This window comes from Pichia membranifaciens (assembly GCF_001661235.1).
Source record: "Pichia membranifaciens NRRL Y-2026 unplaced genomic scaffold PICMEscaffold_1, whole genome shotgun sequence".
Lineage (NCBI taxonomy): Eukaryota > Fungi > Ascomycota > Pichiomycetes > Pichiales > Pichiaceae > Pichia > Pichia membranifaciens.
Genome location: NW_017566982.1, coordinates 224,694 through 250,220, shown reverse-complemented (window position 1 = coordinate 250,220; position 25,527 = coordinate 224,694). Strand labels below are relative to the sequence as shown.

General features: G+C 40.8%; 12 protein-coding genes and 2 non-coding genes across 14 annotated transcripts; 5 read left to right on the top strand and 9 right to left on the bottom strand.

Annotated features, from left to right (window-relative positions):
* Positions 1–7: 7 nt before the first annotated feature.
* On the bottom strand, positions 8–1,864 carry PICMEDRAFT_70060 (hypothetical protein; the record flags this gene model as incomplete). Its single annotated transcript, XM_019163536.1, has 1 exon — positions 8–1,864. The coding sequence occupies one exon, from the start codon at positions 1,862–1,864 to the stop codon at positions 8–10; it is 1,857 nt and encodes a 618-aa protein (XP_019019536.1).
* Positions 1,865–2,920: 1,056 nt separating this feature from the next.
* On the bottom strand, positions 2,921–3,946 carry PICMEDRAFT_47466 (hypothetical protein; the record flags this gene model as incomplete). Its single annotated transcript, XM_019163131.1, has 2 exons — positions 2,921–3,222; positions 3,328–3,946. The coding sequence occupies 2 exons, from the start codon at positions 3,941–3,943 to the stop codon at positions 2,921–2,923; spliced, it is 918 nt and encodes a 305-aa protein (XP_019019535.1).
* Positions 3,947–4,407: 461 nt separating this feature from the next.
* On the top strand, positions 4,408–7,682 carry PICMEDRAFT_13998 (hypothetical protein). Its single transcript, XM_019160178.1, has one exon. The coding sequence runs from the start codon at positions 4,505–4,507 to the stop codon at positions 7,526–7,528; it is 3,024 nt and encodes a 1,007-aa protein (XP_019019534.1). The 5' UTR covers positions 4,408–4,504; the 3' UTR covers positions 7,529–7,682.
* A 193-nt stretch (positions 7,683–7,875) lies between these two features.
* PICMEDRAFT_47464 (hypothetical protein) lies at positions 7,876–9,144 on the top strand (the record flags this gene model as incomplete). Its single annotated transcript, XM_019163130.1, has 3 exons — positions 7,876–7,972; positions 8,024–8,452; positions 8,540–9,144. The coding sequence occupies 3 exons, from the start codon at positions 7,876–7,878 to the stop codon at positions 9,025–9,027; spliced, it is 1,014 nt and encodes a 337-aa protein (XP_019019533.1). The 3' UTR covers positions 9,028–9,144.
* A 147-nt stretch (positions 9,145–9,291) lies between these two features.
* Positions 9,292–10,257, top strand: PICMEDRAFT_13996 (hypothetical protein). The gene has a single exon (XM_019160177.1). It carries the CDS (start codon positions 9,349–9,351, stop codon positions 9,859–9,861), a length of 513 nt encoding a protein of 170 aa, XP_019019532.1. The 5' UTR covers positions 9,292–9,348; the 3' UTR covers positions 9,862–10,257.
* PICMEDRAFT_13995 (hypothetical protein) lies at positions 10,120–12,071 on the bottom strand. Its single transcript, XM_019160176.1, has one exon. It carries the CDS (start codon positions 11,982–11,984, stop codon positions 10,173–10,175), a length of 1,812 nt encoding a protein of 603 aa, XP_019019531.1. The 5' UTR covers positions 11,985–12,071; the 3' UTR covers positions 10,120–10,172.
* A 209-nt stretch (positions 12,072–12,280) lies between these two features.
* Positions 12,281–12,352, bottom strand: PICMEDRAFT_t6. The gene has a single exon. It is a non-coding gene; the product is annotated as a tRNA-Phe (tRNA).
* A 12-nt stretch (positions 12,353–12,364) lies between these two features.
* On the bottom strand, positions 12,365–12,448 carry PICMEDRAFT_t5. Its single transcript has one exon. It is a non-coding gene; the product is annotated as a tRNA-Leu (tRNA).
* Positions 12,449–12,604: 156 nt separating this feature from the next.
* On the bottom strand, positions 12,605–14,543 carry PICMEDRAFT_13994 (hypothetical protein). The gene has a single exon (XM_019160175.1). It carries the CDS (start codon positions 14,262–14,264, stop codon positions 12,672–12,674), a length of 1,593 nt encoding a protein of 530 aa, XP_019019530.1. The 5' UTR covers positions 14,265–14,543; the 3' UTR covers positions 12,605–12,671.
* A 1,407-nt stretch (positions 14,544–15,950) lies between these two features.
* On the top strand, positions 15,951–16,298 carry PICMEDRAFT_19345 (hypothetical protein; the record flags this gene model as incomplete). Its single annotated transcript, XM_019162116.1, has 1 exon — positions 15,951–16,298. A coding segment is annotated over one exon (348 nt), but the record flags the coding sequence as incomplete, so codon positions are not given.
* Positions 16,090–20,423, bottom strand: PICMEDRAFT_13992 (hypothetical protein). Its single transcript, XM_019160174.1, has one exon. It carries the CDS (start codon positions 20,360–20,362, stop codon positions 16,469–16,471), a length of 3,894 nt encoding a protein of 1,297 aa, XP_019019528.1. The 5' UTR covers positions 20,363–20,423; the 3' UTR covers positions 16,090–16,468.
* Positions 20,424–20,649: 226 nt separating this feature from the next.
* On the top strand, positions 20,650–22,629 carry PICMEDRAFT_13991 (hypothetical protein). The gene has a single exon (XM_019160173.1). It carries the CDS (start codon positions 20,916–20,918, stop codon positions 22,287–22,289), a length of 1,374 nt encoding a protein of 457 aa, XP_019019527.1. The 5' UTR covers positions 20,650–20,915; the 3' UTR covers positions 22,290–22,629.
* Positions 22,630–22,706: 77 nt separating this feature from the next.
* PICMEDRAFT_13990 (hypothetical protein) lies at positions 22,707–24,170 on the bottom strand. The gene has a single exon (XM_019160172.1). The coding sequence runs from the start codon at positions 24,102–24,104 to the stop codon at positions 22,716–22,718; it is 1,389 nt and encodes a 462-aa protein (XP_019019526.1). The 5' UTR covers positions 24,105–24,170; the 3' UTR covers positions 22,707–22,715.
* A 40-nt stretch (positions 24,171–24,210) lies between these two features.
* On the bottom strand, positions 24,211–25,450 carry PICMEDRAFT_13989 (hypothetical protein). The gene has a single exon (XM_019160171.1). It carries the CDS (start codon positions 25,343–25,345, stop codon positions 24,509–24,511), a length of 837 nt encoding a protein of 278 aa, XP_019019525.1. The 5' UTR covers positions 25,346–25,450; the 3' UTR covers positions 24,211–24,508.
* Between the last annotated feature and the right edge of the window lie 77 nt (positions 25,451–25,527).

Below are 25,527 nucleotides of genomic sequence, written 5' to 3'. Positions count from 1 at the left end.
AACTGAATTACTTTTCCTCTTCCTCTTCCTCTTCCTCTTCCTCATCACCATCGCCTTCATCGTTGCCTTCATCATCGTCATCATCGTCATCATCGTCGTCGTCATTATCGTCGTCATCGTTTCCCTTCTCGATTAAAAGAGACCCGTTGGGCCATATTTCTTTGATTTGGTTTACTTTTTTGAGAACCGGCTGCAATCTCAGCCGTGGCATCGGAGATATCAGATCAAAAGAGAATGAAACATTACCTTGTTCGGTATCTTCGTCAAATTGATAAGGGTAATTCTTCAAAGATTGCAATACTTCATCTTCAGTAGAGAACTCGTTATCTTCGGAACTCATCATTTCATCAATGAGTTTTTTACCTGAAACGTACTTGAATATGTCCAATGCAGTATCGTCCCTTCCAAACTTACGAATAAATCTTTGGCCCTTATTAGTTCGAAATTGGATTGTCGTGAAATCGCCTCTCTCCCAGCTACTGCAATCTCTGTCATATTTCTCATTAATGTAGCGTATGGCGCATTCTTTGCGCTTGAGAATTTGTTGTTCTATTCTCAACTTCTCTTCTCTTTCCCTCCGTAATTTTTCTTCCTCTTCATTTTGCTTTTGCTCTCTCTCTTTTTGTCTTTTCATATCCTTCAATAAAGACTCTTGATATGCACTGTCCTGTTGCTCTCTGATCAGTCTTGAGCATTCGGCTTCTTGTTTGTCGTATCTTTGTGCAACTAACTGTGGTTCATATTTACTGACTAGTCTGTTCAACTTCTTGCATAATCTAGAAACGGAGCTTCCACTTGCAATTCCATTTCCGTTGCTGCCAAAGCCGGTCAACAGCTTGTTATATTTACAAACAAATGAAAATTCTGGGTGTGTCATTCCTGTTGCTGAAACATTTGCAATCAAAGCTAAGTATGGAAGGCCAAACGCAGAGTATGTTTGACCCACTTCAAACGGTTCTGGGTAGAGGACATCTCCAACATATAACACTACATCATTATTTTTAATGAACTTGACAAACAAGTCGTTTGCAAGAAAATTTGTGATCAATTTCTCGGAACTTGGAGATTCGGAATTGAATAGCACGACGCAAAACCACTTGAAATTGTTTCTCGCTTCATCAAATGCAGCATTGAATTCCCCTTTGAATATTGGCAAGCTAATTTCCTTGCCCAAAAAATCATCTATGTACTTATGAACGTCGTAGCTTGACAGTTGCTCATCGGCATTGTAAACTGGCTTTGAGGGAAAATCATCCTCCTCGGCTCGTAGGCCTAATATTCTGAATAGCTTTGGTGCAAAATTCCCGAAGAGTCGATTCAAGCCGTACCCTAAGAAGAGTAAAACTTTAGGCATAAGCATCAACAAAAACACAAAAGGGGTTAGTAACCGGCTGTATTTGTATGTGTTTTTATTGGACACTGAATTTATCAAGCCTGCTTGAAATTTCCATTTGTTACTTATAGGCAATGCACGATGCAGTTTAGGAATGAATGCATCTTCGGGGAATGGGAACAAAAAGTTTGTCTGCGTAGTAGGAGGAATTGGCAGCGGGGCTCGAAAGAAATCATCTTCAGCTGCCCCTATATTATCGGATCCGGCAATTGAGTGTGTCGGAGTAGCGACCGTGTTTGAGGCCGAAGCCGGTGTCGACATGCTCGAAAGCGGTATCTGCCCCTGAGAGTTTACTTCATCAAACAGCTGCGGAAAGTCATTATCAAAATATCTAGCAATTGCTACTTCTAAGTTCCAATTGCATACTGTCAGTAATCGCAGAACTTTGGTGCTTTCATTCTCCTTATCGTAATTTGTGATTTCTTCGAATTGATCCAAAACATTTTGCTCCTCAGGAGTTATGCTGTCCATATTGAATGTATGCAAGTGTGTCTGTTCCAAGGCCTAGTTTTAAGGTAGTGCTGTAAAAAATGTGTGTTTGTAAAAGGAAGTATAGGCGTAAGCATTGCAATCCCTCAAATGCCCGTCCGCCAATGCAAACAATACGCCTATCTTCTCCCCTCTCTCCCGCCTCTCTTCAGTTTGCCACCCAAATCTGTTTCTCTCCCATCTGAGCCAATTTCTCAAAAATACCCGCGCCACGCGCAGAAGAGCCCGAGAACCTTCTCGGACTGTCTACTGTTTGTGCCTCTCAGTCAAGTAAGCGGGTATCTTGATCAGCAGATGTGTCTCTATCACTTCAATCTTGAATCGAGTACAATGGGGATGGTTTGAGAGTACTAAAGGAAAGCTGAGAAAGTAAGACTTTTCCGAGTAAACAAAATGGAGAAAAGAAGTAAAAAGCAAAAAGCAGAAAGCAAAGAGCAAGAAGCAAAAAGCAAAAAGCAGAAAGCAGAAAGCAAAAACAAAAATCGGTAAACACAAATAGGAAATAGGAAATAGGAGATTGAAATTTGAAAATTGGAAATGGAAAATGGAAAATGGAAAATTGGAAATGGAAAATGGAAAATGGAAAATGGAAAATGGAAAATGGAAAATGGAAAATGGAACGATGGAAAAGAATAGAATGGGGGGAAGTACAATGGAACAATGTTAACAAAAAGACTAACTTTTGTTTTTCAATTTAGTTTTAACTTATTATTTCGTAGTCTAATAATATAATTTACAATTTCAAATCACTCATTCGAATATTCACATATTTACTTCAGTTGACTTGAAAGGAGTCTGTTTGAAAAGATTCTTTTCTAATTTAGTGAAAAAATGACTAAAAAAATACAATTTTGATTCAATTTACTTGAGTTTCTACTTATCTTCGCATAGTTTTCTTCTTCTGATCATCATCAAATTTCGGGTGTCTCAAAAAGGTAAGGGAAGAAAAATCTATTCTTAATTTACTCAATTCAATCGCTACTGATTCGTAATCATCAATCCGTCCTGACGTTCTGTTTTTCAATTCTTCCTTGATTTTCAAAATCTACCTGGAGATCTGTCCCTGTTGAAATCTCTGTCACCTGAATATTCACCACCATCTTCTCTGCTTGATCTGTAATCGTTTCTTGGAGGTGGTGGGCCTTCTCTGAATTCAGCACCTGGAGCAGGCGGCATACCGTAGTCACCTCTAGGAGGAGGAGCACCGCCGAAATCGCCGCCTCTTGGACCGTAGTCGCCTCTAGGAGGGTAACCGCCTCTTGGGGCATAACCTCCTCTTGGCATGTAGCCTCCTCTGCCTCTTGGCATGTAACCGCCTCTACCTCTTGGCATATAGCCACCTCTACCCATGTAACCTCCTCTTGGAGGGTAGTCTCTGTAACCGCCTTGAGGAGGACCGTATGAATCGTAGCCCATTGGAGGTGGGCCTCTGAAGCCACCTGGACCGCCGTAACCACCTCTGTGGACTGGACGGAATCCGCCACGGTAGTAGCCACGACCTGGTCCTCCGCGGAAGTAGCCACCACGGCCACGACGTTGGACAACCTGTCTTGAAGCAGATGCGATATAAGGAGAGGTGTCTTCTTCAGCAACAATGGCAGCATCCTTGAACTTGGTTTCGTTGATTGCTGCAATAGCAGTTTCCATCTCTTCCTTGGAGGCAAACTCTAAATGGCAAACGGTCGGCTCTTCGATAGGGATACGAACAAAAGTTGGCTGGACGTGGATTTCTTCACGCAAAAAGTCCTTGAAATCCTGCCATGAGGTGTGGATTGGCAAACTGCTAACCTTCACTCTGTTTTCACCCTTCTTCGCGTACTCTGGCTTGTGTTTAGCGTACTCGACTTGCAAAGGCTCACCCTGGAACGTCTTCTCCACCAGTTCGTTGAAGGCCTTTTCGGCGATTTCTGGGGTTTCGTATTCGACAAAGGCATAGCCTGGCATGAGTCTGAGCTCTCTCAACGGACCACATTCTGAAAAGAATTCCTGCACTTCATCGTGCTTGGCTTGGGCGTTGATTGGTCTCACAAAAAGTTGAACGGTCGAATATTCGCTCTCCATCGTATGTGTGTACTGTCCTGATGTATCTGAGAAGTCCTCTTGTTGCTTCAGCAATATGAAGAAGCACAACCAACAAAAGAAAAACAAGAGAGCCTCCTCCTTTTCTTCTGCCGCTTCTTAATTTGCCACCTTCACTTTCCTCCTTCTTCCCCCGTTGCCCCGTTTTTTCGTGAAAGTTGGAAGAGAAAGGCAAATCCGCGCGACCCACAACGGTGCACGGGTTCCCCGTCTCGCGCTTTCCCACCCTTTTTACGTGTTTTGAGCCGATCGGCCTAACATTTTTCTATTACGTAATCTCTTTATTAGCCTCTTGAGCGGGTGATTGGAAAATCAATCGCCTTTGCCTCCGCATCGGGAGAGAAAGCCCTTCCTCTCCAAGCCATCGGAGAAACTGACTGCTCGGCCCGTATGGTAGCCTAGTAGCCTTTTTGGGATTGAGGAGAAGGACTGATAAAAAAGTTGCCATTGAACAAGCCATTGCTGCAGTCAATTGATCTGCAAGCAAGGTGGAAGTATTTGGTCTAATCTATTAAAGTATACGAGGGTATTTGAGCCAGACAAATGAAGGGATTTTTCCAGGATAAGAGCTGTCTGCTTTCGCCCGACCAGAGAATAAATGTGCCCAGTACACCATTTGCCATCCCAGATCTTACGCCGAAATGTGCAGTGGCGTCCAAAGTAGCCATGACTCCTACAATTGAAACCAGCGGCTGCGACAGCCACGATCACTTTTCCCATACGGATGGAAGCACCATAGCCACGAGCTTTCCTGACTCTGCTCACATGAATAAGCTGACCCCTAATTATTCGACGTCGTACCCTCCGACAAGTGAGAGTGAGTTTGAGAAGCTCAGGAAAATCGATTTGAGCTATTTGACGCTGTTCAGAAGAAGTGCACGCTTCTCAAACAAGGGCTACAACCATTTTTTCTTATCACAAGAGCTTAAGTGTGATGATCATTTTCTGTCGCCCTCGGCACACGACCAAAACAATCTCAATGGTGGTGCCTACAGCACGGATTCGGCAGCCAACAGCCATGGGAGTGTGCCTCCCAACTATAGAAGGAACACGAGTTCTACGACCTTGAATTCAAATGGGGTGCAGTCGAATGGGAACATGTCTACCAAGTCGGTGGATTCGCATGCCATCTACAACATGGCTTTTAGCCATGATGGGAAATACTTGGCGTCTGCTGGTGCCGACGGCTTAATAAGAATATGGGAAGTTATCACTTCGGAGATGGATAGACACAGCAATAACTTCCATTCTTTGAACATTCCAGTCAAACCACACAGGAAATCCTTCATTGAGAATGCCCTTGACGATACATTGAATGACCTGGGCTCTATTATAAATGGGGGCTCAGAACAACGGACTAGCAAGTCCTACTCAAAATCACGAAGGAACACTCTTGATTCTTATGATAGCGCAAACACCAACGAGTCAAAGCCAAATTCCCATTTCTCATCAAAAAATGCAGAATACGCCCCAGTTTTTAAGTCGAAGCCTGTGAAAACGTTTTATCACGATAGAACTGTAAACTCTTTGGATTGGTCCAAGAACAACTTTCTGTTGAGTTCTTCAGAGGATGGAACTGCTAAGCTTTGGCACGTAGACAGAGCAGATTGCCTACAAACTTATAAGTTCGACAGTATTGTGACGTGTGCCAAATTCCATAAAACTGACGACCGTTTCTTTGTCGCATCTCAGTGGAATGGTAGGGTACTTTTTCTTTCAATTTTTGAGAAGGAAGTCATTTATGAAGTCAATTTGAACAAATCGATTACTTGCTTTGATTTCTGCCCAAATTCCAAGCGGTTGTTTGTGGGCTGTGATAAGGGATATATCTTTACGCTTAAGATCGATGGTGGTCTAATAGTTGAGTCAGATTACCAAATCAAAAGAAAGCATAACATGCCCAGGATTACTGGAATTGTCACATTCATAGATGATACAAAGGATTGTTTGAGTGATCCAGCAAAAACTCCTTACAATAAAAGTAACACCTCAAGTAATAACAAAACCAACAACGAAAGCGAACTTCCAATGGTGAAGGTTCTAATTTCATGTAATGATTCTAAAATTAGATTGTTTAATTTCACGGAAAAATTTTTGGAAGTTAGGTATTCAGGTTATACAAATAAAGCATCAACTATATCTGCAAGCTTAAATGAGGATAAGACCCACGTTATTAGTGGTAGTGACGATGGATGGACTTATATATGGCAATTGTATTCAGATAAGCGAAACAAAATAGAAAACGAAAAGAAATTATTCACCAAGGCACACTTTGATCTTTTGAATTACTTCAAAGACGACACCTGTCTCATAGACAACAAATATTATGGTTCTTTCCATACGCATAATAACAGGTGTAATGTCTCATTATTTGCACCTAGAGCTTCATTGAAATTGTTGGAATTGAGTAATGATCCAATTTTCGATTTGAAGCATCAATATTCTTCCTTGGTAACTGAAAGTCATATAAAAGACCTGGAAATTGATGATTTATCAACAGCGGTGATCGTTTCAACAGATAACACCGGGAAGATTAAAGTTTTTAGAAGAGATTTTTCAAGGTATATCAGAAAAGCTCTTCAAGGCAAAAAAGCCTCACAGTTGTTAGATAGAAAACAGAGCGTACTCTCAAGAGGGATGAGTAAGAAGGTACTGAATCGAAATTCTTTAGTGATTCCAAACTACGAGGCCACGACGATGAACATCGCGGATACGATGTCTTCCATCTACATGGATGCGGATGCAACAGTTAGGGGTCGTGGGAAAAAGGGGTACTTGAGACCAGCAAATAAGTTTGCAGTTGAATCCAGCATAATACCTGACGGTTCAAATGCAAATGGATCAGGTACAACGAAAGCTTCTAGTTGTTGCAAGAGTGCAAAGCAATTGATTCCAAAAATCAACATTGAGAAGCAACAACAGCAGAAAGTGGATGGGAACAGCAACACTAATATGATAACCTCTACTCCGGATGTATCAACAAGCTCTTACAGCGGCAAGACAAGCTATGACGAGATGAACAACAGCACTTTAAGAGGCATTCAACACAACCATAGCGTCGGGGTTGGGAAAGATAAGTTAACCTCTTTGCCTTTGCGGGGAGGATCGTCTAGTGTATCATCCACTTCTTACTCATCAAGCTCTAAAAATTCTATACAGGTGTCAGATTCGGTGAAGAACATTGATGATGAGATAAAAAAGGTTTTAGTGCAAACTCCACATGTTGGGGTTGTGCATCAAGTAGGCCAAAAGCAGCATTCGCATTCCAATACGTCATTGTCCAAGTCCGAGGAAGGTGGGCAGCTGAAGGGCAATGTTTACATTGAAAGGGCCACACACCAAGTAGAAGACGGTGGGGTTAAAGAGTCCCAGGTAGTAAGTATACCCTTGGACGTCGGGAGCATCGCAAACAGGCGTGCCGAAGGTTGGAGCGACGTTGGAGACGGTAAGTATACCTGTTCCAAGTGTCAGAGTGTCAACTTTACTCCGCATCCAATGACTTCGGGTACTACAAACCAAATAAAGTTCTACTGTGACGATTGTGGGCAGGAGGCCAAAATCGAATAAGCCTGATATTTTCCTGCATTCCACCCTTTTCCCAATAAAGGTGGTTAATTATTAGTAGTCTTCATATTCATAACTATCTCTAGTGAGATCTAATACCGGAGCATTGAATTTACGCGTCTTGTATATGATAGCCCCTCATGTAGCAACAGCGCACGTATCTTTCTTTAACAAAATGTGCTTAAATGAGTGAGGAGGGCGGAGTGCGCGTTGGTCTTTTGAGGGAAGTTGAAGAGGCCATTTTGAAAACACGCCGTAATGAGATGAAAATTGCCACCATTTGAGAGGAGAGTAAAAGGTCACAAGTTTATCCGCTACTCTCATTGAACCGCAAATATATCTAGAAAGTAATGGAAGTATATACCGCAAATAGCATACAGGATCGAACCTTTGAGTTCCAGCAGGCGGTCAACACATTTTCTAGACAAGAGAAGGCCCACCACAAAGGTGTGAATCTAAAGGGTAATGGTACCTCATCATCGTTACCGGCACCGGCAGAAGCATCATCTGGTAAGGGTAATTCTGGTGGTAAGACTGAGTTTAATAAACAAGCTGGACAGATTGCCAAGGAAATCATACGTGTTACTGGAGCGTTATCTAAGTTGGCACAGTTGACCAAAAGGAAACAGCTTTTTGGCGATAAGCCCACCGATATTGTTGAGCTCACGTATATAATCAAGCAAGACATTTTTAGAATAGAAAAAGAGCTCAAATCATTGAAGTCGTTGCAGGTCTCGGGACACCGTGGTAAGAGCAACAGCGGCAGTGATGCGCAGTTGAACATGTACAATAAAAATGTCGTGCAGCTTTTGAACACCAAGACTAAAAACATAAGTGAAAACTTCAAAGATGTGTTACAAACCAGACAACGGACAGAAATGCTACAACGCAGCAGACAAGAACAATTACTAGCTGCGGTCAAGAGCAGTGTTGGGAGTGCTACAGGAGAGTACGGACATGGTAGCGGCGAAAGCGATAAAGCCAACAGTATCAACGGTCAAATCCCATACGCAGTAAGGGCTGCAGCTAAGAACATGGCTGGATCTGTAGGTTCTCCTGGAGTGGGCACCTCGGAAAACCCATTCTTGGCCAGTCTGGACCTGGGAACAGCAGCTGCTTCTGGCCCGGGGGCTGCAAGCGATGCAAACCACGATGACTACGGAGGCGCTATGTTGAGTTTGCCCGACCAATCCCAGCAACTTCTCTTGCTGGAGGAACAGAACAACGAATACATACAAGAGAGAAGCAACGCGGTGGATGCCATCGAATCCACAATCAACGAAGTCGGTGGACTGTTCCAACAGTTGGCGACCATGGTTCAAGAACAAGGCGAGGTGATCCAGCGAATCGACACCAATGTCGAAGACGTGAGTCTCAATATCGGCGGCGCCCAAAGAGAGCTCATGAAGTACTACCACAACGTCAGCAGCAACCGTTGGTTGATGTTGAAGATCTTCGGTGTCTTGATTGTGTTTTTCCTCATGTGGGTTCTTATTAGCTGAACGTATTTCTGATCTTACGCCAATGTGTAAAACTGACAGAAGCATCCGCTTCTGTGTGTATCTATGTACAAGGAGACATAAGTCTCAAATGCGGAAAAAACATGTTAAAGACGATCGATGCGTTTTGGACAACCCGTGCACCGGGTGTGAAACTCTCACGTTTACGAGTGGGGAAAAAAGCGAACCTCTCAGAGGGGGTCTATTATCGTAGTAAGCAAAGATGAAAGTGCAAAAGGGACTGATGATACGATTAGAAGTATTGGAAGCCGGAGTGTTGGTTCTGAGTACAGATAATCCACAACACCTGTCTCCGCCATAACAATGTTTGCCAGAACAATTAGACCTTCCACGTTGAGAGTCCTGAACAGTGGTGTTCGTATGAACTCCTCCAACGCAACCCCAGTTGTTGCCTCAGTCGAAGTGCCTGAAAAGGTCAAAGAAATCACCGATCGGACCACACATGGGAAACAACTTATCTCTGGTGCCCCAGAAGAACTGTCTGTATCAGGAAACAGATTGGTGAGAGTCTACAAAGAAGCACAGTCCGCAACTCAAAACGGTTACAGAAACACCAAATTCTGGAGACTAGAATGGGACATCCTAGGTAAGGGTAACAGGTGGGAAAACGATCTTACTGGTTACCAGAGTACTGCCGATTACATGCAAGCTACCAGATTAAACTTTGACACCAAGGAAGAAGCCGTCAGATTTGCTGAATCGAACGGCTGGGACTACTATGTCACTGAGCCAAAAACCAAGAAGTTCAAGAAGAAGGACTACTCTGCTAACTTCTACCACTCGAAGGGCCCATTAAAGCATATATTCACCAAATAAGCCTTTCCATCCACATATTCCCTCCCATATGTTTCCATTCAAGCTGACTGGATTCTACTCTCTATATAAAGACTATTTATTTATCCATTTAACTCTATTATAATCGTTATAACTGCTACTATCCGTCGTCTTCCCGAAATCCGTAAGGAGAAAGTAGGCAAAAGAAAATGTACTGCACCAATGAAGTGTATAGGACTTAGTTTGCAATTATAAACATGAACTAGGTTGATTATATAATAACTGAACATTATTATTATATGACTTATATTTACAACAACGGTTATGGGAAGTGAAAACCACAACTATCTAATTTATCTTTGGCCATATTGAGCCATAATTTCACGAACCTTTTCACTCAAAACAGGATCCTCCTTAACCTTCAATTGGCATTTGGCAGACTCCAATAGAGCGATACTTTGTTTTCTGTCTTCGGAAGATCTGCACAATCTACATGCACGTTCAAAACATTCCATTGATTTTTCCATCTTCTGAGTTAGGAGGTAGACTTGACCCAAATTGGTCCAAGCGATTTCTGATTTTGGATCGATTTTGACAGCTTTTTCTAAAATTTCAATACACTTGTCGAATTCGTTGGTCTTTTGGAAGATAACGGACTTGTTGATCAATGGCAAAACTCCTATATTGTTACCTGGCATGGCTTCTTGCAACTTGGCAGAGATGTCAAATTGCTTGGTTGCGTTTTCAACATCACCCTTATCAAACATGATTTCACCCAGATAGTTAGGAATCTCAGGTGCAGTTGGGAATATACTCTTGGCTTGGTTGAACATTTCAAAACACTTTTGAACATCATTGTGTCTATAGGTTATACATGCAAGCTGAATGTGGGCAAAAACATTCTTTGGGTTCAACGATTTAGCCTTTTCAAAATTTGATTGTGCCTTTGTTAGATCACCAATCAAGTAGTAGACTTGACCGTAGTGGTAGTAGATATTAGGGTCTTCAGGGTTCATTTCAATCGCTTTGGTGAATTCAGCATCTGCAGATAAGTAATCACCTTTGTCTGCAGCAATCAATGCCAAAACAACGTACATTCTTGGTCTAGCATAGATTGATAACGCCTTTTCGACATAGCTGGAAGCATTATCACTAGTTTTCAGGAACGAGAAAATTCCCATGTATTCGTAAGCGATTGCAACCAGTTTTTTGTCCTTTGCATCATAAGAACCCTTTTCAAATCTTTGAATCGATTGGTTCAACAAGCTGTCGGCATTTTCATAGCCTTCGTCAGTATCCTTGTTGATTTCAATCAAGGCGCTGATGAAGAAATAGATACCAGAATCTTTTTCGTACTTGGACAAGTCTAAATCAATATCTTCCTTGACAAAAGCACCTAAGAATGATGAGATGGAGGAAGAGGATGGTAGTTCTTTTGGCAAGTGAGAATAAACTTCTTCATTCATTTTGTTGGCTAATTTCACCAGAACTCTTTCCAAAATGGATTCACAGGATTGATCGGTGAGACGGCCGTAGATGGAAAGGGCAGTCAAATCAAACATGGCTTCTTCATATCTACCAAGCTCCTCATATGCAAGTGCTCTTCTTAATAAACATTTGGAGTAATCAGGTTTTATTTCTAGCGCAGCAGTTGTGTCTTCGATTGTCTTATCAAATTGCTTCAAGGCGGAATAGCATGCACTTCTGTTACCATAGAAAATGTGGTCCTTCTTACAGGTCAATGCATTGGTATAGTAAATAATGGCTTTCTCGTATTGTTTTGCCTTGAAGTATTCGTTACCTTTCTCCTTCAATGCAATGGCCCACTTATCCTTCTCACCAGCCGATAGCTTGGATACCTCTTCAGCTGTAACTTCAGGAAGTTTAGACTCTGGATTAACTGGATAAACGGATTTTTCAGGATCTTCCTCAGGAACAGCGATAGGTGCTGAGGACGAAGATGAGGTGGTTTGCCCAGAGGAAGAGCCAGACTTCCCCTTCTTCTTCTTGTTCTTTCTCTTCTTCTTGGAAGCATCTGATGAGCCTGATGATGTGTCCTTCGAAGCCCCAGAATATTTCATATAATAGACAATCCCGGCTAGGGTACCTACACCGAGAAGGGCAGTAACCGTAACGGCAACTTTATTCTTCTGTAAGAAAGACATCCGCTGATTTTCAACTATTGTTAGTGAATAAGTTTCGTCCTATTCTGTTCAATCTTTCCAGAAGTATGAGTAGCCTAGTTCTAGTACTGACAAGTCAGAGCTTCAAGCATCCGGTCTGTCGTTGACGTTAGGTAGACAGGTGTTAGTCTTCCCGTCCTTCTTTCCTCTCTTCCCTTCTTTCTCCCTCTCGCTTCCTCCGCCATGCGGAAAAAAAAAGAGTAAAGGAAAAGATAATGGTTGGTTGGTGCACGGGTAGCCGAGACCGGTTAAAAAACCGGAGCTATGAAAAAAATAGATGCGACCTCTGTGGATCGAACACAGGGCCTCCAGATCTTCAGTCTGGCGCTCTCCCACTGAGCTAAGGCCGCTAAAAGAAAGGGTGCATAAGACAGGATTCGAACCTGCGCACTGTTACCAGTAACAGAACTTGAGTCTGTCGCCTTAGACCGCTCGGCCACTTATGCTTTCCTTGAATAAAATATGCTTTTTTTCAATTATAATCAGTAGCAAAGTTGTTATTACAATGTGCATGCTATCATGAACCAAACTACAACGCCTGTCGTCGATTCCTAACGGTAAAGGTCCAAAAAATTAATCCACAAAAGAAAAAAAACCATAAACCATGGATAATTAGCCAAAACAAATAAACTTAAACAGTTCAAGCTATCACTGGTATACATAGATCATTTATACAGCTTGGTATCTACTAACGTAGTCGACGAGTAGTACTCTACTCCGATTCAGCTCTAGAAGAGTCAATTTTCTCTCATCACAAGCCCAATTGTGCGCTTGAATGAGAATCAGCAAAAAGGAACCTTCGACGATCATAGTAGGTGTGTTAGCAATCAACTGGGCAGTCTCAGACCATCGCATTGCGCTTGCCAGAATAATGAGTCCTATCACCACCACAAAAGACAGTACAACGGACCATTTGCTGGAGCACATCTGGTTAATCAAAAGAGAGATTCTGTTACTCAAGGTTTCCCGAATTTTGGGTCTTTCTAATTTCACGGGAATTCCAATAGAGTCTAGCAACTCTTGTGAGCCGTCGAGCAGCTCTAAAAAATTACCCTGTTCGTAATGTGTGATTGAGTAAAATATTTCACGCAGTACAAAACCATCAATAAAGCCGATCAAACCGGTATAAGTTCCAATTACCAACCACCAGTTAGCATTCCAGTGCATCAAGTTTCCAATTCCTATCCATGTGGAAAACACACACACTGAAATAATCAAACCTAAGCCATTACCAACGACATGAGCATAGAAACTGATTAGCTGTTGTACACGATCTCGAGGATATCTGTGAACAACCACAAGTTCGTTCTTAGTGTCGTTCCCGTCAATCTCCCTCAGTAGACGTTCCAACTCACCGTCGATCTGATCAAAAATTTCTGTCTGCTTCAAGATGAAAGCATTCGTTCTGTTTCTGACATTTTCCAAAAATACTGTAGTTATTAAAAGTTCAATAGCAGTCGCTGTGTTGACATACATTTGCCACGTATTTGAATAAATTTGCATATCTGGACTTTCTGATGTGCCTTCGTTCAATGGCAAAGCACCACAGCCAATCCAAACAAATATACCTATCCAGTAAATTGTTACTGCCGGTAAACTTCCTAATACTTTTTCAACATAATGAGAAACTCGGTCAAAAAGACTTTTGCTGACAAAATCTATTATTTTCTTCTCGTCAACATTTTCTTCTACTTTCGGTCTGGCTTTCCACAAAGAAGTGGTATCGGGACTACCTCTGCTTTCGACCAGCTTCTGTATTAGTCGCCGGTGGGTTAGGTACCTACTCTTCAGCTTTCCGTACAAAAGCAAAAGTCTCTCGTCATTATCGAGCTGCTGCCTCATGAGGAAAGTATTCCAGACGTAAGTCTGAATGGATTGCCCGTCCTGCATGACAATCTGCCAAGTGTCTTCACCCTTGGTGAGGCAACCCCAAACGATCCAAGCTATGAATAGCGCCACAACAATAAATAGGACGTGGATGGTACCTGCTACTTCAACAGCATATCCTATGAAAGTATCTAACGGAGATGGGACATAGTATTCATAGTCCTCAAGTTCTGCAACTTTTCTCACCTGTTCCTCTTGACGACCAAACCAGCGTTTTGCCGGGAAACAGGTCCATGAAAATCTCTTTATGGTATGGTCTGCACCATGATCTTTATTGTTAGGGTAAGAAAGATCATTATGACAAGTATCTTCGTCTGCCTCACTCTCTTTCAGTAAGAACTTGTGTTGATCTTCGTTGTCTCCAGAAGATCTCATTGTTATTGCACACCTCAATTGGATGTCATTTTTTTTTTCAGGCAAAAGTAAATGCCTAACATATTTGAACACTTCCATCACTTTACTGATCTAAGAAAGTACTCTCAGGCCATATTTCATTAGGCCACACCTTTTTAAGCCAATCTTGCTACCAAATATTCCTTCAACAAAAATAGCATTCCTCCTACACTTCTTCTTGACAAAAGCTACATTAAAGTATATGGCCGAACCAAAGCACATAAGTGGCTACACCCGTATGCCCATGTACCTGGGTAACAATAACCCTACGTTCCAAGACATGCGGAAGCCTTACCGCTGGCTGGGCTGAAAAAAGCCTTCGGAGCTTATTTTTTCCCGTTTTTCTCTACTAATCTTCTCATTTTGCTCTCGGTGCCGGGAAAATGAGGCTTTTTTTAGTACATTTCCGTTATATTGTATCTAGCCCCAGAGAGGTCATTTCTCTACGTTACCTATGCTTCACCACAATTCAGAAAGCACAATTGATTGCTTACAAGAAACACTTCATTTAATCAACTTTCGATAGAGTTCAAGGCAATCCCTAAATGAAGCTTAAGGGTTTCTTAATATAGCCGAGCATAGGAGAAGGTAAGCCTGTAATACATAACAATATCAATCAAGCGATTGAATGCCCAACAACCCGTTGCTCAGAAAAAGAGCGTCAGTAATATAAAGTCTAAAGATCGGCTAAACTCTTTGTACTCTTCCAAAAATGAACTTAAAAAGCAAACGCTACCAGTCGGAACCTAAAGTTCATCTTGGAGCAAAAATGTATTCTATACGTGGGGGGTTATGCCAGGTACAATTTGAAAGGTGCCAAATTTAGGCTAAAGCACGTCTTCTGAGCTTGTTCTAAGGTCGCCACGATTCCGTACTTCAAAAAACTAGAGTACTTTATATTCTTGCTTTTTCAGCCTCCAAAGCTTTTTCTGCGATTCTTTGCTGCTACATATTTCACCAGCGAATGAAAAGCCCATAAATGGTAATCAACCTCGTGGGATGTATTCAGCCTGAGAAACTAATCTCTTTTGTAGCTCTAGCGGAAAAGGCCTATTTCTACTATTCTGATTTTCAGTGGAAGAGCTGGAGGTATAAAACGGCAGAAAGTGCTTTGGAGACATATCTTTATCATTAGATGCCAATATTCTCCAATTAAAACACTGCTCGTTTTACCAGAAGCACTATGAAGTATATTATACTTACACTGAAGGCGAGATTCGCTTTAGCAATTGCGATTAACTGAGCTAAACTTAAAAATAGCCAACCGCAATACATTAACAAAAGTAAAAGAAAGCCATCAAATTTTTTTGATGATTTTAGGGTTTCTTTAGGAAGCGTACATTTTCGGGCCATTCTGCTGCCTTGTGCTCGAGTTACGGCATCCGTCAGAGACATGTGACTTACTCGTGAATCTTGTAGCCGACTCAGCGTAATGAACCTATTCCATATTTTTAGTAGTGTCTTCTTCAATATGTCAAAGAGTGCGAGGGAAGAAGTTTTTTTTTCTAATTTCTGTGCATTTGTTGCGCACAATCTTCTGGGTGTAAGGTGACTTACAAAGATCATGTGTCTAGGCAGCTAGAGCTAGAAGAGCCAGAAGAGCCAGAAGACCAGAACAAAGCAAGCAGAAAAAGAGTTCAACAACAGGAAAGAATGGCGATAGGAAGGGTACCGAAGAACACGAGATTGGAAACGTTGCTTAATTACAAAGTACGTGTCACAACATCAAAAAACTCCACGTTCATGGGAACACTATTATCCTATGACAAATTCATGAACCTGGTCCTAGTTGAATGCGAAGAGTTCCGTTTGCTACAAAAAACCAAAAAATATCTTGACCAAGTAAAAAATGGAGACGTTGACCAGTCTAAAGTAAAAGAACAGAAGCGACTGCTAGGATTGGTGATCCTCAGGGGTGAAAATGTGGTCAGTGTGGTAGCTGAAGCGGCTCCAAACGCCAACACTTTGAAACCACAACTAAGATTAAAAAAAGGGAAAACATCTGTGAAGCCGCTGATGAAAAAGATGACTTCAGATAAATCATCATTCAGATCGGATTCTGGAGTTCAGAAACCCAATCACAACACAAGAAGATAAACGCTACGTTTCATAAATTTTGTTAGAAACTTTCTTCTATTCTATTTGTACATTAATAAAATTATAGGTCTATCGTATGAAGCCGTAGACTACAAGTAAAGAGAGGCACAAAAAACAATATCACGCTTAATCTTTTCCTGTGCATCTGTCATCTTGGAGTGCAACGCTGAATCTCCCGTGATTATGGAAGCATTCCGAACTTGCATACAGATTTCGTCAAGGAACGTAATCACCCTGACAATTGTACCTTCTGACTCGTCAGCGTCATTTGCATACTCCATGATATCTTTGAAACTCCTCCCTCTGGCCCATTCATATACTGTGTTAACCAAAGCAAATCTATCATTTTCCAAGAACGAATCTTCTTCAGCAGTTAGTTGAATTTTCAGTTCAGTTGAGATAGTCATGATCTTTTCAACAATGGAGCAAATTTTTTCCTTACCCTTTTCCAATCTAGGTGTGGACAACTTTGTTGGAGCCTCATCCTTATTGCTCCCTCTCTTTCCCTCAAAAACAAAACACGATAACAAAGCGACGATTTCTTCAGAACTAAACCCACCTAAAAAGTTATCGAAAACTAGTTCTGTCATGACGAGCTCCCATCCTGAATTGATTTCACAGGCAACTCTACCCTTAAGGTTGATAGTTAGTTGTTCGGGGTTCACATAGTCCAAGGTTTTCAAAACTTCTAGCCTTTTATTATATTCGGGCAATAATTCAAGGTTCTCATCACTTAACGATTTTTTTAAGCTCTCAATATGTTCACTTATTTCCATTCGGTGGGAAACCTTTAGGTAGTTATCACCCTTAGTTATTAGATCCACGACCTCAATATCATTTAATAATTCGGAAAGATCTTTCATTACCTTGACACGTTGAAGAACTAATTCAATATTAGACTCAAACATTAAGTTCTGGTAATCAGTCTCAGACCAGCGGGCTCTTCTATCCAGCTGGGTACTAAACTCTTTCCTAAATCTTTCTATTGCCCTCGTGTCCTTTTTGAATATTTCTTTCGGCACATGAACAAATTCATTGGAAACAAATTCGATCGAACTTAATTTAACAGCTTGGGAATGTATCTTCTCTCTGCCTGATACGAGCCATCTAGGGAACCAAGCATTGATGAAACGTTCACCAAAAACAGGATTGAAAAATAAACTGCTGTCCGTCCTATCGTTTTCTTTTTGTTTTCCGGAAACCTCGCAAGCGATCAAACAGGTCACTGAGTGTTTATAGACGTAATCATCGAGTATCACACCCACCATCGATTTCTGATGCCTATCTTTGAATACAATGATTCTGCCAAATTTAAGAAACTTTCTCAACTTTGGAAAGTTTTCAAGAGAAAGATATATACCTGATTGTAACTCTCTTATCTCGCGGGATAGCGTATATATTCTTTCGAGCTTGACGAGGTCTTCTGTTCCAATATCTAGTTTTGGTATAGATTCAAGTTCTTTTTCCAATCTTAGAATTTCAAGCTGTTGCTCGGGTAACATGGATTGTGATGAATTTTCACCGAATGAACGTTTGATCATATCTTCCACTTTCAAAGCCTCAATCCTGAGCAAATTCAATATCATAGTGTACGTTAATCTGAATTGTGATGAAAGCTTAGTAGGAACACCTAAAGCAACTTGCTTTAAGCTGGTTTTGTCAAGTGGCTGCTGATATGCCATAATCATAACTGTACCAATTTTATCTAAACCCCGACGGCCAGCTCTACCTGACATCTGTGTGAATTCACCCGGTAATAAGTCCCTAAAACCGGTGCCATCATGCTTCCTCAATGAACTAAAAACCACTGTTCTTGTAGGCAAATTTAAACCCATCGCAAAAGTTTCGGTAGCAAATAACACCTTAATCAAAGATTTAGAAAAAAGAATTTCAACAACCTCTTTGATGATCGGCAAAAGACCACCATGGTGGACAGCAATACCACGCTTTAGCATTTCTCTCATTCTCAAGATTTGAGGCAATTCCCTATCTTCTTTCTTCAATCTTGCAACTGCTTTGTCAATAAACATATGGATTTCAGAGGATTCCCTTGAGTTTGAAAAATTGAATCCACTCAAACTCTCAGCATATTCTTCACATCTCTTTTTCGAAAAGACAAATATAACTGCGGGCAATAAATCGTTTTTTCTCATGTAATCAACCAAGGTAGACCAGGACTTGCTAGTTGGAGCGTCTCTTTTGATGAACCTAGGACCGTTGTTAGACAGGCTCCCACCACGCCCGCCGCGTCCACCACGAACACCTCCACGGGAACTACCACGCCCACCAGCACTAACACCTCCACGTCCACCTCCACGACCGCTACCGCCACGACCACTTCCACGACCAGCATTGGCAACTATCTTTGTATCATCGGTACTTTTCTTATTGAACTTATCTGAATGAAGATTGTAACCCGACTCAAGGAAATGTCTATTGGAGTCAATGACTTTATATGGCGTGTCTTTTGCGAAAATATATATCTCCAATGGCACGGGTCTCTTGGGAGTAGATATGACGTAAATGTCTTTTTGTTTAGTTCTTCCCACCCAAGAGGCAAACTCTAAGGTATTTGGTACGGTGGCAGATAGAAGTATGATCTTCACGTGGTCAGGTAACATAATAATAACTTCCTCCCAGACCACACCCCTATCGACATCATTGACATAGTGTACTTCATCGAAAATAACAAATTCCACATCTCTGATCACATCAGAGCCTCTATAAAGCATAGATCTCAAAATTTCTGTGGTCATAATCAAGCAATTTGCCTCTGGATTGATCTGAACATCACCTGTAATGACCCCAACATCAAGCTCTTTGAAAGTGTGTTTGAAATCTCTAAATTTCTGATTACTCAACGCTTTGATTGGGGATGTGTAAATTGCCTTTGTCATATTTTTGTGCGCCATAGCAATAGCATATTCGGCAACAACAGTTTTACCAGCAGAAGTGTGAGCAGCCACAAATACAGAATCTCCTTGCTCTAAATGGTAGACTGCTTCCTGCTGAAAGATATCCAACTCAAAAGGCCAAGTTCTTGCTGGATTGGGTATTAACTCATCAAAGTTCTCAATCCTATGGTCTAGATCAACAACATGAGCCCATGTTGTTTTCCGCTTATATTGCTGAATTAATGAAGAAGATGCTGTAGAAGGCCTAATGACAGAATTTTTCGGTATGAATTGACTTATTTCGTTTTCAAAATCTTCATTGCTACTGATTTTATTGGCTTTGTTTGAGTTTGCAACATCTGCTTCAACACCACTGAGAACCTCATCATCACCAGAATAATCGTTTTCAGTTTCAGATTGAACTTCCTCGCCAAAGGCTTCAGGTAAGATTTCAATTTCATCTATGTTCCGGGTCAAACCATTCTTTTCCCTACCTATTATTTCCATGTCTACACTACCCTCATCCAGTTGTAGCCCTCTAGAGAATCCCTGCGGTACATCAAACAACCCGTACTGATCACGATGCAAATTTCTAGTGCTACCAGATTCTCCTTCATTGGTGTTGTCATCAGGTTTTTGAAAACCCCCTGGTAAAAAGGGTAAACTTGATGTATTACCTTTCACGCTCAATCTAGAGTTCCCGGTATATTTTCTACTTACTGAAAGCGACGAAGAATCATCATTAGTAAACTCTTCCTTGAAAGAAACAATCGAGCCATCTATTCCCGCCCTTTTGAACCTAATCGACGTTCTATTTAACAATTCAGGCATATTAATAAGTGAAAAATTAACCTTTTCTTTTTGTACACCATCCAGTTTCGGCACATTGTAAAATTCGTTCAACAAACTCCATGGCAGTCTATCAGAAGGAGTTAAGAATTCTCTTTTAAGTTCTTGCTCAGCCTTGTCATTATCGTGTTCTCTAGTCAAACCATCAATTGAGTGTAAACTTGTCTCTGGATTTAAAGAAGTATCATCCACAGACAAAACTTCAGCTAATTTCTCATATAAAGTATCCAGGCACTGCATACTCTGGCTTTGTCTATTTTAGCTGTCTCTAAGTGGATATTTTCTTGTTTTACTCACCGACTCCACTTCCCACTCTTCATCTTTATACTCGAACGCTTCCCTTTTGTGAGATTCATGACACCAAACTAGAACTGCGCAGACGGATTTGGCATAAGAACCTACACATCCGTGCACCGCAAGCACCCCCACAAAGTATTTGCAGAAAATGAATCTTGTGATTCTGGGGAAGCACCTTAAGTAAGTATATATACTTTGACACTTCTCCACCTTGCCCAACCTATATCATTGTCAGGTGACGCTTACTCGTGAATCGTGTAACAATAAGACATATAGATAGGTAGACAAATCTATAAAGATTGACTCTCACACATTATAAAAAGGATAGCGCAACTTGGTCACTCATTATCACCACTCCACAGATAGCGCTTGAAACTGCTTCTTTCAAATACTTTTTGATTCCGGTTCCAAACTGCACAAGAAGGAAAAATTGACACCAATTTTGACATCCTAAAACTAGAATCTTACAGCAGCTTAACTCTCACAGCTTAAACAGATGCCATTCGCCACAATCGCAGATTCAAATCCAATAAAGCTGTGTGTGGTCATTGTTGGCTTGCCTGCGAGGGGTAAGTCATTCATATCACAAAAAATAGTCCGCTATTTGTCATGGCTCTCGATTCCAACCAAATCCTTCAACTGCTCTACAAACTTGGAGCAAATCCTAAAAGAATCAGGGACAAATGCAGACGATCTTTTTCGGTCGAATTATTCTCCTGATGGTGAAATACTAAATAAGACCAGAGACATAACTCTGGAGCAAATATTGGATTGGTTTGGACTTGTTGACGCTTGTGGTGTAGCAATATACGATGGGATAAATGCGACTAAGGTCGAAAGAGACCGCCTAAACAAGACACTGCAAAGCCATGAGATCAACACTGTTTTCCTAGAAGCTTATTGTGACGATGAATCAATAATAGAGACCAATATAACCGATATAGATTCAACTTCTCCAGAGTATTCAAAGTTTGAATCATTAGAAGATACCATAAACTCGGTTTCAAATAAAATTCAATTTTACAGCAAAGCTTACCAGACATTGACTACAGAAGATGAAGGCGATTTATCATTTATAAAATTGATAAACTTTTCTTCTCAAATCATTTTGAACCATATTGACTCTTATCTCAAATCACGTATAGTTTACTATATTATGAATTTGCATGTTAAAAATAGATATATTTGGCTGTCCAGACATGGAGAATCTCAGTATAATCTGGAGGGTAAGATAGGTGGTGATGCAAGTTTGAGTGAGCGTGGTGTTAAGTATTCATACAAGCTGGTGGAACTTGTCAACAAATACATACCAAATCACGATAAGCTAGAAGTTTGGACTTCAACTTTGAAACGAACTCAACAGACTGCCAAATTTCTTCCATATCCACAGAAGCAATGGAAGGCTTTGGACGAGTTGGATGCTGGTTCCTGCGATGGTCTTACATACGAAGAAATTGCAGAAAAATATCCTGATGACTTTAAAGCAAGAGATGACAACAAGTTTGAATATAGATATCCAGGTGGTGAATCATACAGGGATGTTATCACGAGATTGGAACCCATCATTATGGCATTAGAAAACCAAGAAAATGTTTTAGTTATAACACATCAGGCAGTGTTGAGATGTATATATGCATACTTTATGAATGTACATCAGGAAGAAAGTCCTTGGATGAGTATACCTTTACACACTCTAATTAGATTAGAGATCAAAGCATACGGAACACAAGTTACTAGGATCAAAGCTGATATTCCTGCTGTTTCTACCTATAAGGAAAGGGGCACCTCTAAACTTGGAGAATCCAGTAATGGCACAAACATAATGAGTGGCTCGGTGATAAGCGGGATAACGGACAAAGTTGTTATTTGAAGGTTTTTATATACAGTCGGTTCTATGTGTTATGCAGAAAATGCTGCAAGTAGTGTTAGCTAGGCTTTTTACTCTAAAAGACTGTAATCAGCGAAGATATGTAACACTTCAATAGCGAATTTGACACATTGCAGAAACATATTGTAAGCATGTCAGGCAGCAATATGCCAAGTTGATCATATAGATGATTGCGAAATCTAGTTAAGTTTACATGCCGCCCAAGACTATCTGGACAACTCATAAAGTCGACTGTATATATATATATGGTATATTTGTATGTATTTTTAGTACACAACTACAGAAAACCATAGTACTTTGATGCATGCACAGTCAACATGCAAAGGATATAAAAATATCACGCAGATTATGATAGTCGATAAGACAATAACTTGCTCAAAAATAAAAATTTAGTTAAGTATCTATTATTCATGCAAATTCGGGATCGCTATCGGCCTCATGACTGATTTCCTTTTCTATTTGTGAGATCTCTTGTAATTTGGCTTTCAAAAACTTATACTTATCATCACCGTACCAATCATCCAAAAACATGTAGCATTTGTTAAATGAACTATCAAACTTTCTTCTTATCAAATGCCAGTAAATCCGAAGGTATGACCGAACAGCATATTGACCTTCAACTCTTACCTCTTTTGATGCACATGAATTGATTGCAAATAATACAAACATCACAACCAAGTCAAAAAACATCAGGTGTATAGCTTCAAATGTAGGAGGCATTTTTTCGAGAGCATATAATATTGTCACCATGATGAATACTGACACAACTAAAAACATAAAAGCCATCATTACTATGTTGAAGCCTCTATAGCAAAATTTGCATGCCAAGATGTAATCCAACTTTTTGATAATCTCCATTTCCTGATCGGAAAATGTATAAACCTTTTCCTCAAAACGAAAATCCAGAAATTCCGACAAAGGTTTTACATGAGGTATCCAATATCCACCACTCTTGCTTGGAAACCTTAGTTTTGAATTTTTAGAAAAATCTCTTTTACTTGGAAGGGATTGCTGCTTCAACGGATAGGAGCAACTGAGCCCATCTTCAACACCTACTCCAGAGCTCAGACCAGAACTCAAACATGAGCTATCGTGAATTTTTTTTGATTCGTCATCTTTGTAGCTGTTTAACATCAAGTGTTCAATTTCCTCAACACTCTCAGGAACATTTTCGTCCAACATAACTTTTTCTTTGGGTTCTGGCTCAGGAAGTCTTGTCTCCTCAACAACACTTTGCATAACAAAAGGATCTTCAACAAAAGCACTTAGGTTAGCACTATTATCCAGCAACATACCTGTCTTGAGCCACGCAGTTGCGCCTTTGAATTCAGGAATTATACTTAACTTGGGCACTTGGCTCAAGCTCCCTTCTTCTGACTGTTCATGTGCTACCGAGGCAGATAAATCACTCTCTTCTAGATCAGTTTCCAAGTGTGATCCCAAAGAGCTCTCAGAAGGTGGGTTCAGTGCTTCTTTATTTTTGTTTGTATAGCTTGAACGGTATTCTCTATTTTTTTTGGAGTTTGATCTACTGCCACTTCTGAGGTCTGTTTTTGGTTTCTCCTCTTTTCTTTTGTTTTGCACGGCGAACTTGGCGTTATCGGATTCTTCCCAGTATTTCTGTGGTGTTTCGCATGTCCAAGATAATGGGTCTCTTGCGTATCCCTTCTTGTCGATGATCTGTAGAGCCACTCCTTTGTTTCGTACCGCTGAAGCCAACGCTGAAGACCCGGCATCGCTCTCAAGCTTATACTGCGAACAGTTCGATATCGACGGACTAGGAGATACTCTATCCATACCAATATTTGATATTTAATATTGATTGATAGAAGCCTAATCCAAAGTATAATTCTTCCTATTTTTTTTTTCTTCTAGAGAGAAGTCTTTGGCTACAACTATAGATCCTCGTTATAATTGTTGTAGCAAAGATTCAAAAACTAGTGTTAAGTTTCAAGGAGAAAAACCACCAGCCTGCACTTATAAAATGTACACACACATATGTCAAATAGGCCCCTATATTCTGCAGCAGATTTGAGCTCGTCGACCATTCCTTTTCCCACCGACCTTTCTCTCTATAGAGAAGGGCACATTGTAATTTCCCAATTAGGAAAATCAAAATGTTGGAGCCGATCGGCCCTTTTTTCGTTGCAGAATTGTACATGTTGCCACTTATATACAGGGAAAGATCATAAATACGTGCTCTATTTAGTCTTATTCAGCCTCATTGCGTCTTCCTTCAGGAGACCGCGGACAGCTTTCCATAAACCGTTCACTTCTGTCTCGGTTGGCCAGCCGGAACCTGCCCATCTTATTTTGTATGAGCTGTCAACAATGTAGATGTATCCTGAGTAAGCGTTCGTTAGCAAGAGTTTTTCACGATCATCTCTTGAAAGGACCGAGTCTCTTCTGGCAATCAAGTGCTTATCGTGTTGCTCCTTTGGTCTCTGGCTTAAAAGTTTTCCCGGTGTAATGAAGGTGTGAATAAAATGTTTGGATGCATTTTCGCTCAGAACAACCTCTATTATCTGTGCACTTGGATATTCTTGTTTGAAAACCTCAATTCCTGTCTTGGACATATAGTTGTCCTCGCTATCTTTTATCTTGAAGTAATCGCTGGTCATCTCGTAACCTGCATCTGTGGAGTAGACTCTTAGAATACTCAGCTTCGCCTGATCTAGAGCATCCATCAAGTCCATCCTCTTGCCAGTAAGAGACTTGACTCGAAAGTTAGGAAAGAATAAGGCTCTATCTTTACGAAAGAAGGACACAGGAGCTTCAAACAACCTACCCTTTGTCTTCGTATAAACATGGAAGTCATACATACCACCGTAAGCCAAGTCTTTTTGAATTGCTTCAACCCTTGTTCTCCTTGTGATACCATCAAAATAGAAGTTCCACAGTCTTTTTGGAAGATTGAGATTCTCTAAAGTAAAGAAAGCTTTTGTCTCGGTGTCCCGGAGTCTAACAGGCGGTCTGGAAAATCCAAATGGCTTGGAAACTTTGAAGTATTTGTGTGGTTTCGGCACAATCTTAGCCATACTCTGCCCAAGGTTTCCGAAGAAACCAGCATTTCTGGTGAACACGCGAGGTCCTAACAGGGTATTCCTACTCATCTCCAGTGATTGAATATTGTGATACCGTCCTAAAGACCCCAACATTTGGTATCATTATCAGTTTTCCCTTGCAGTAGTATAATAATCTGAAGAATTTTGAAAAAGGT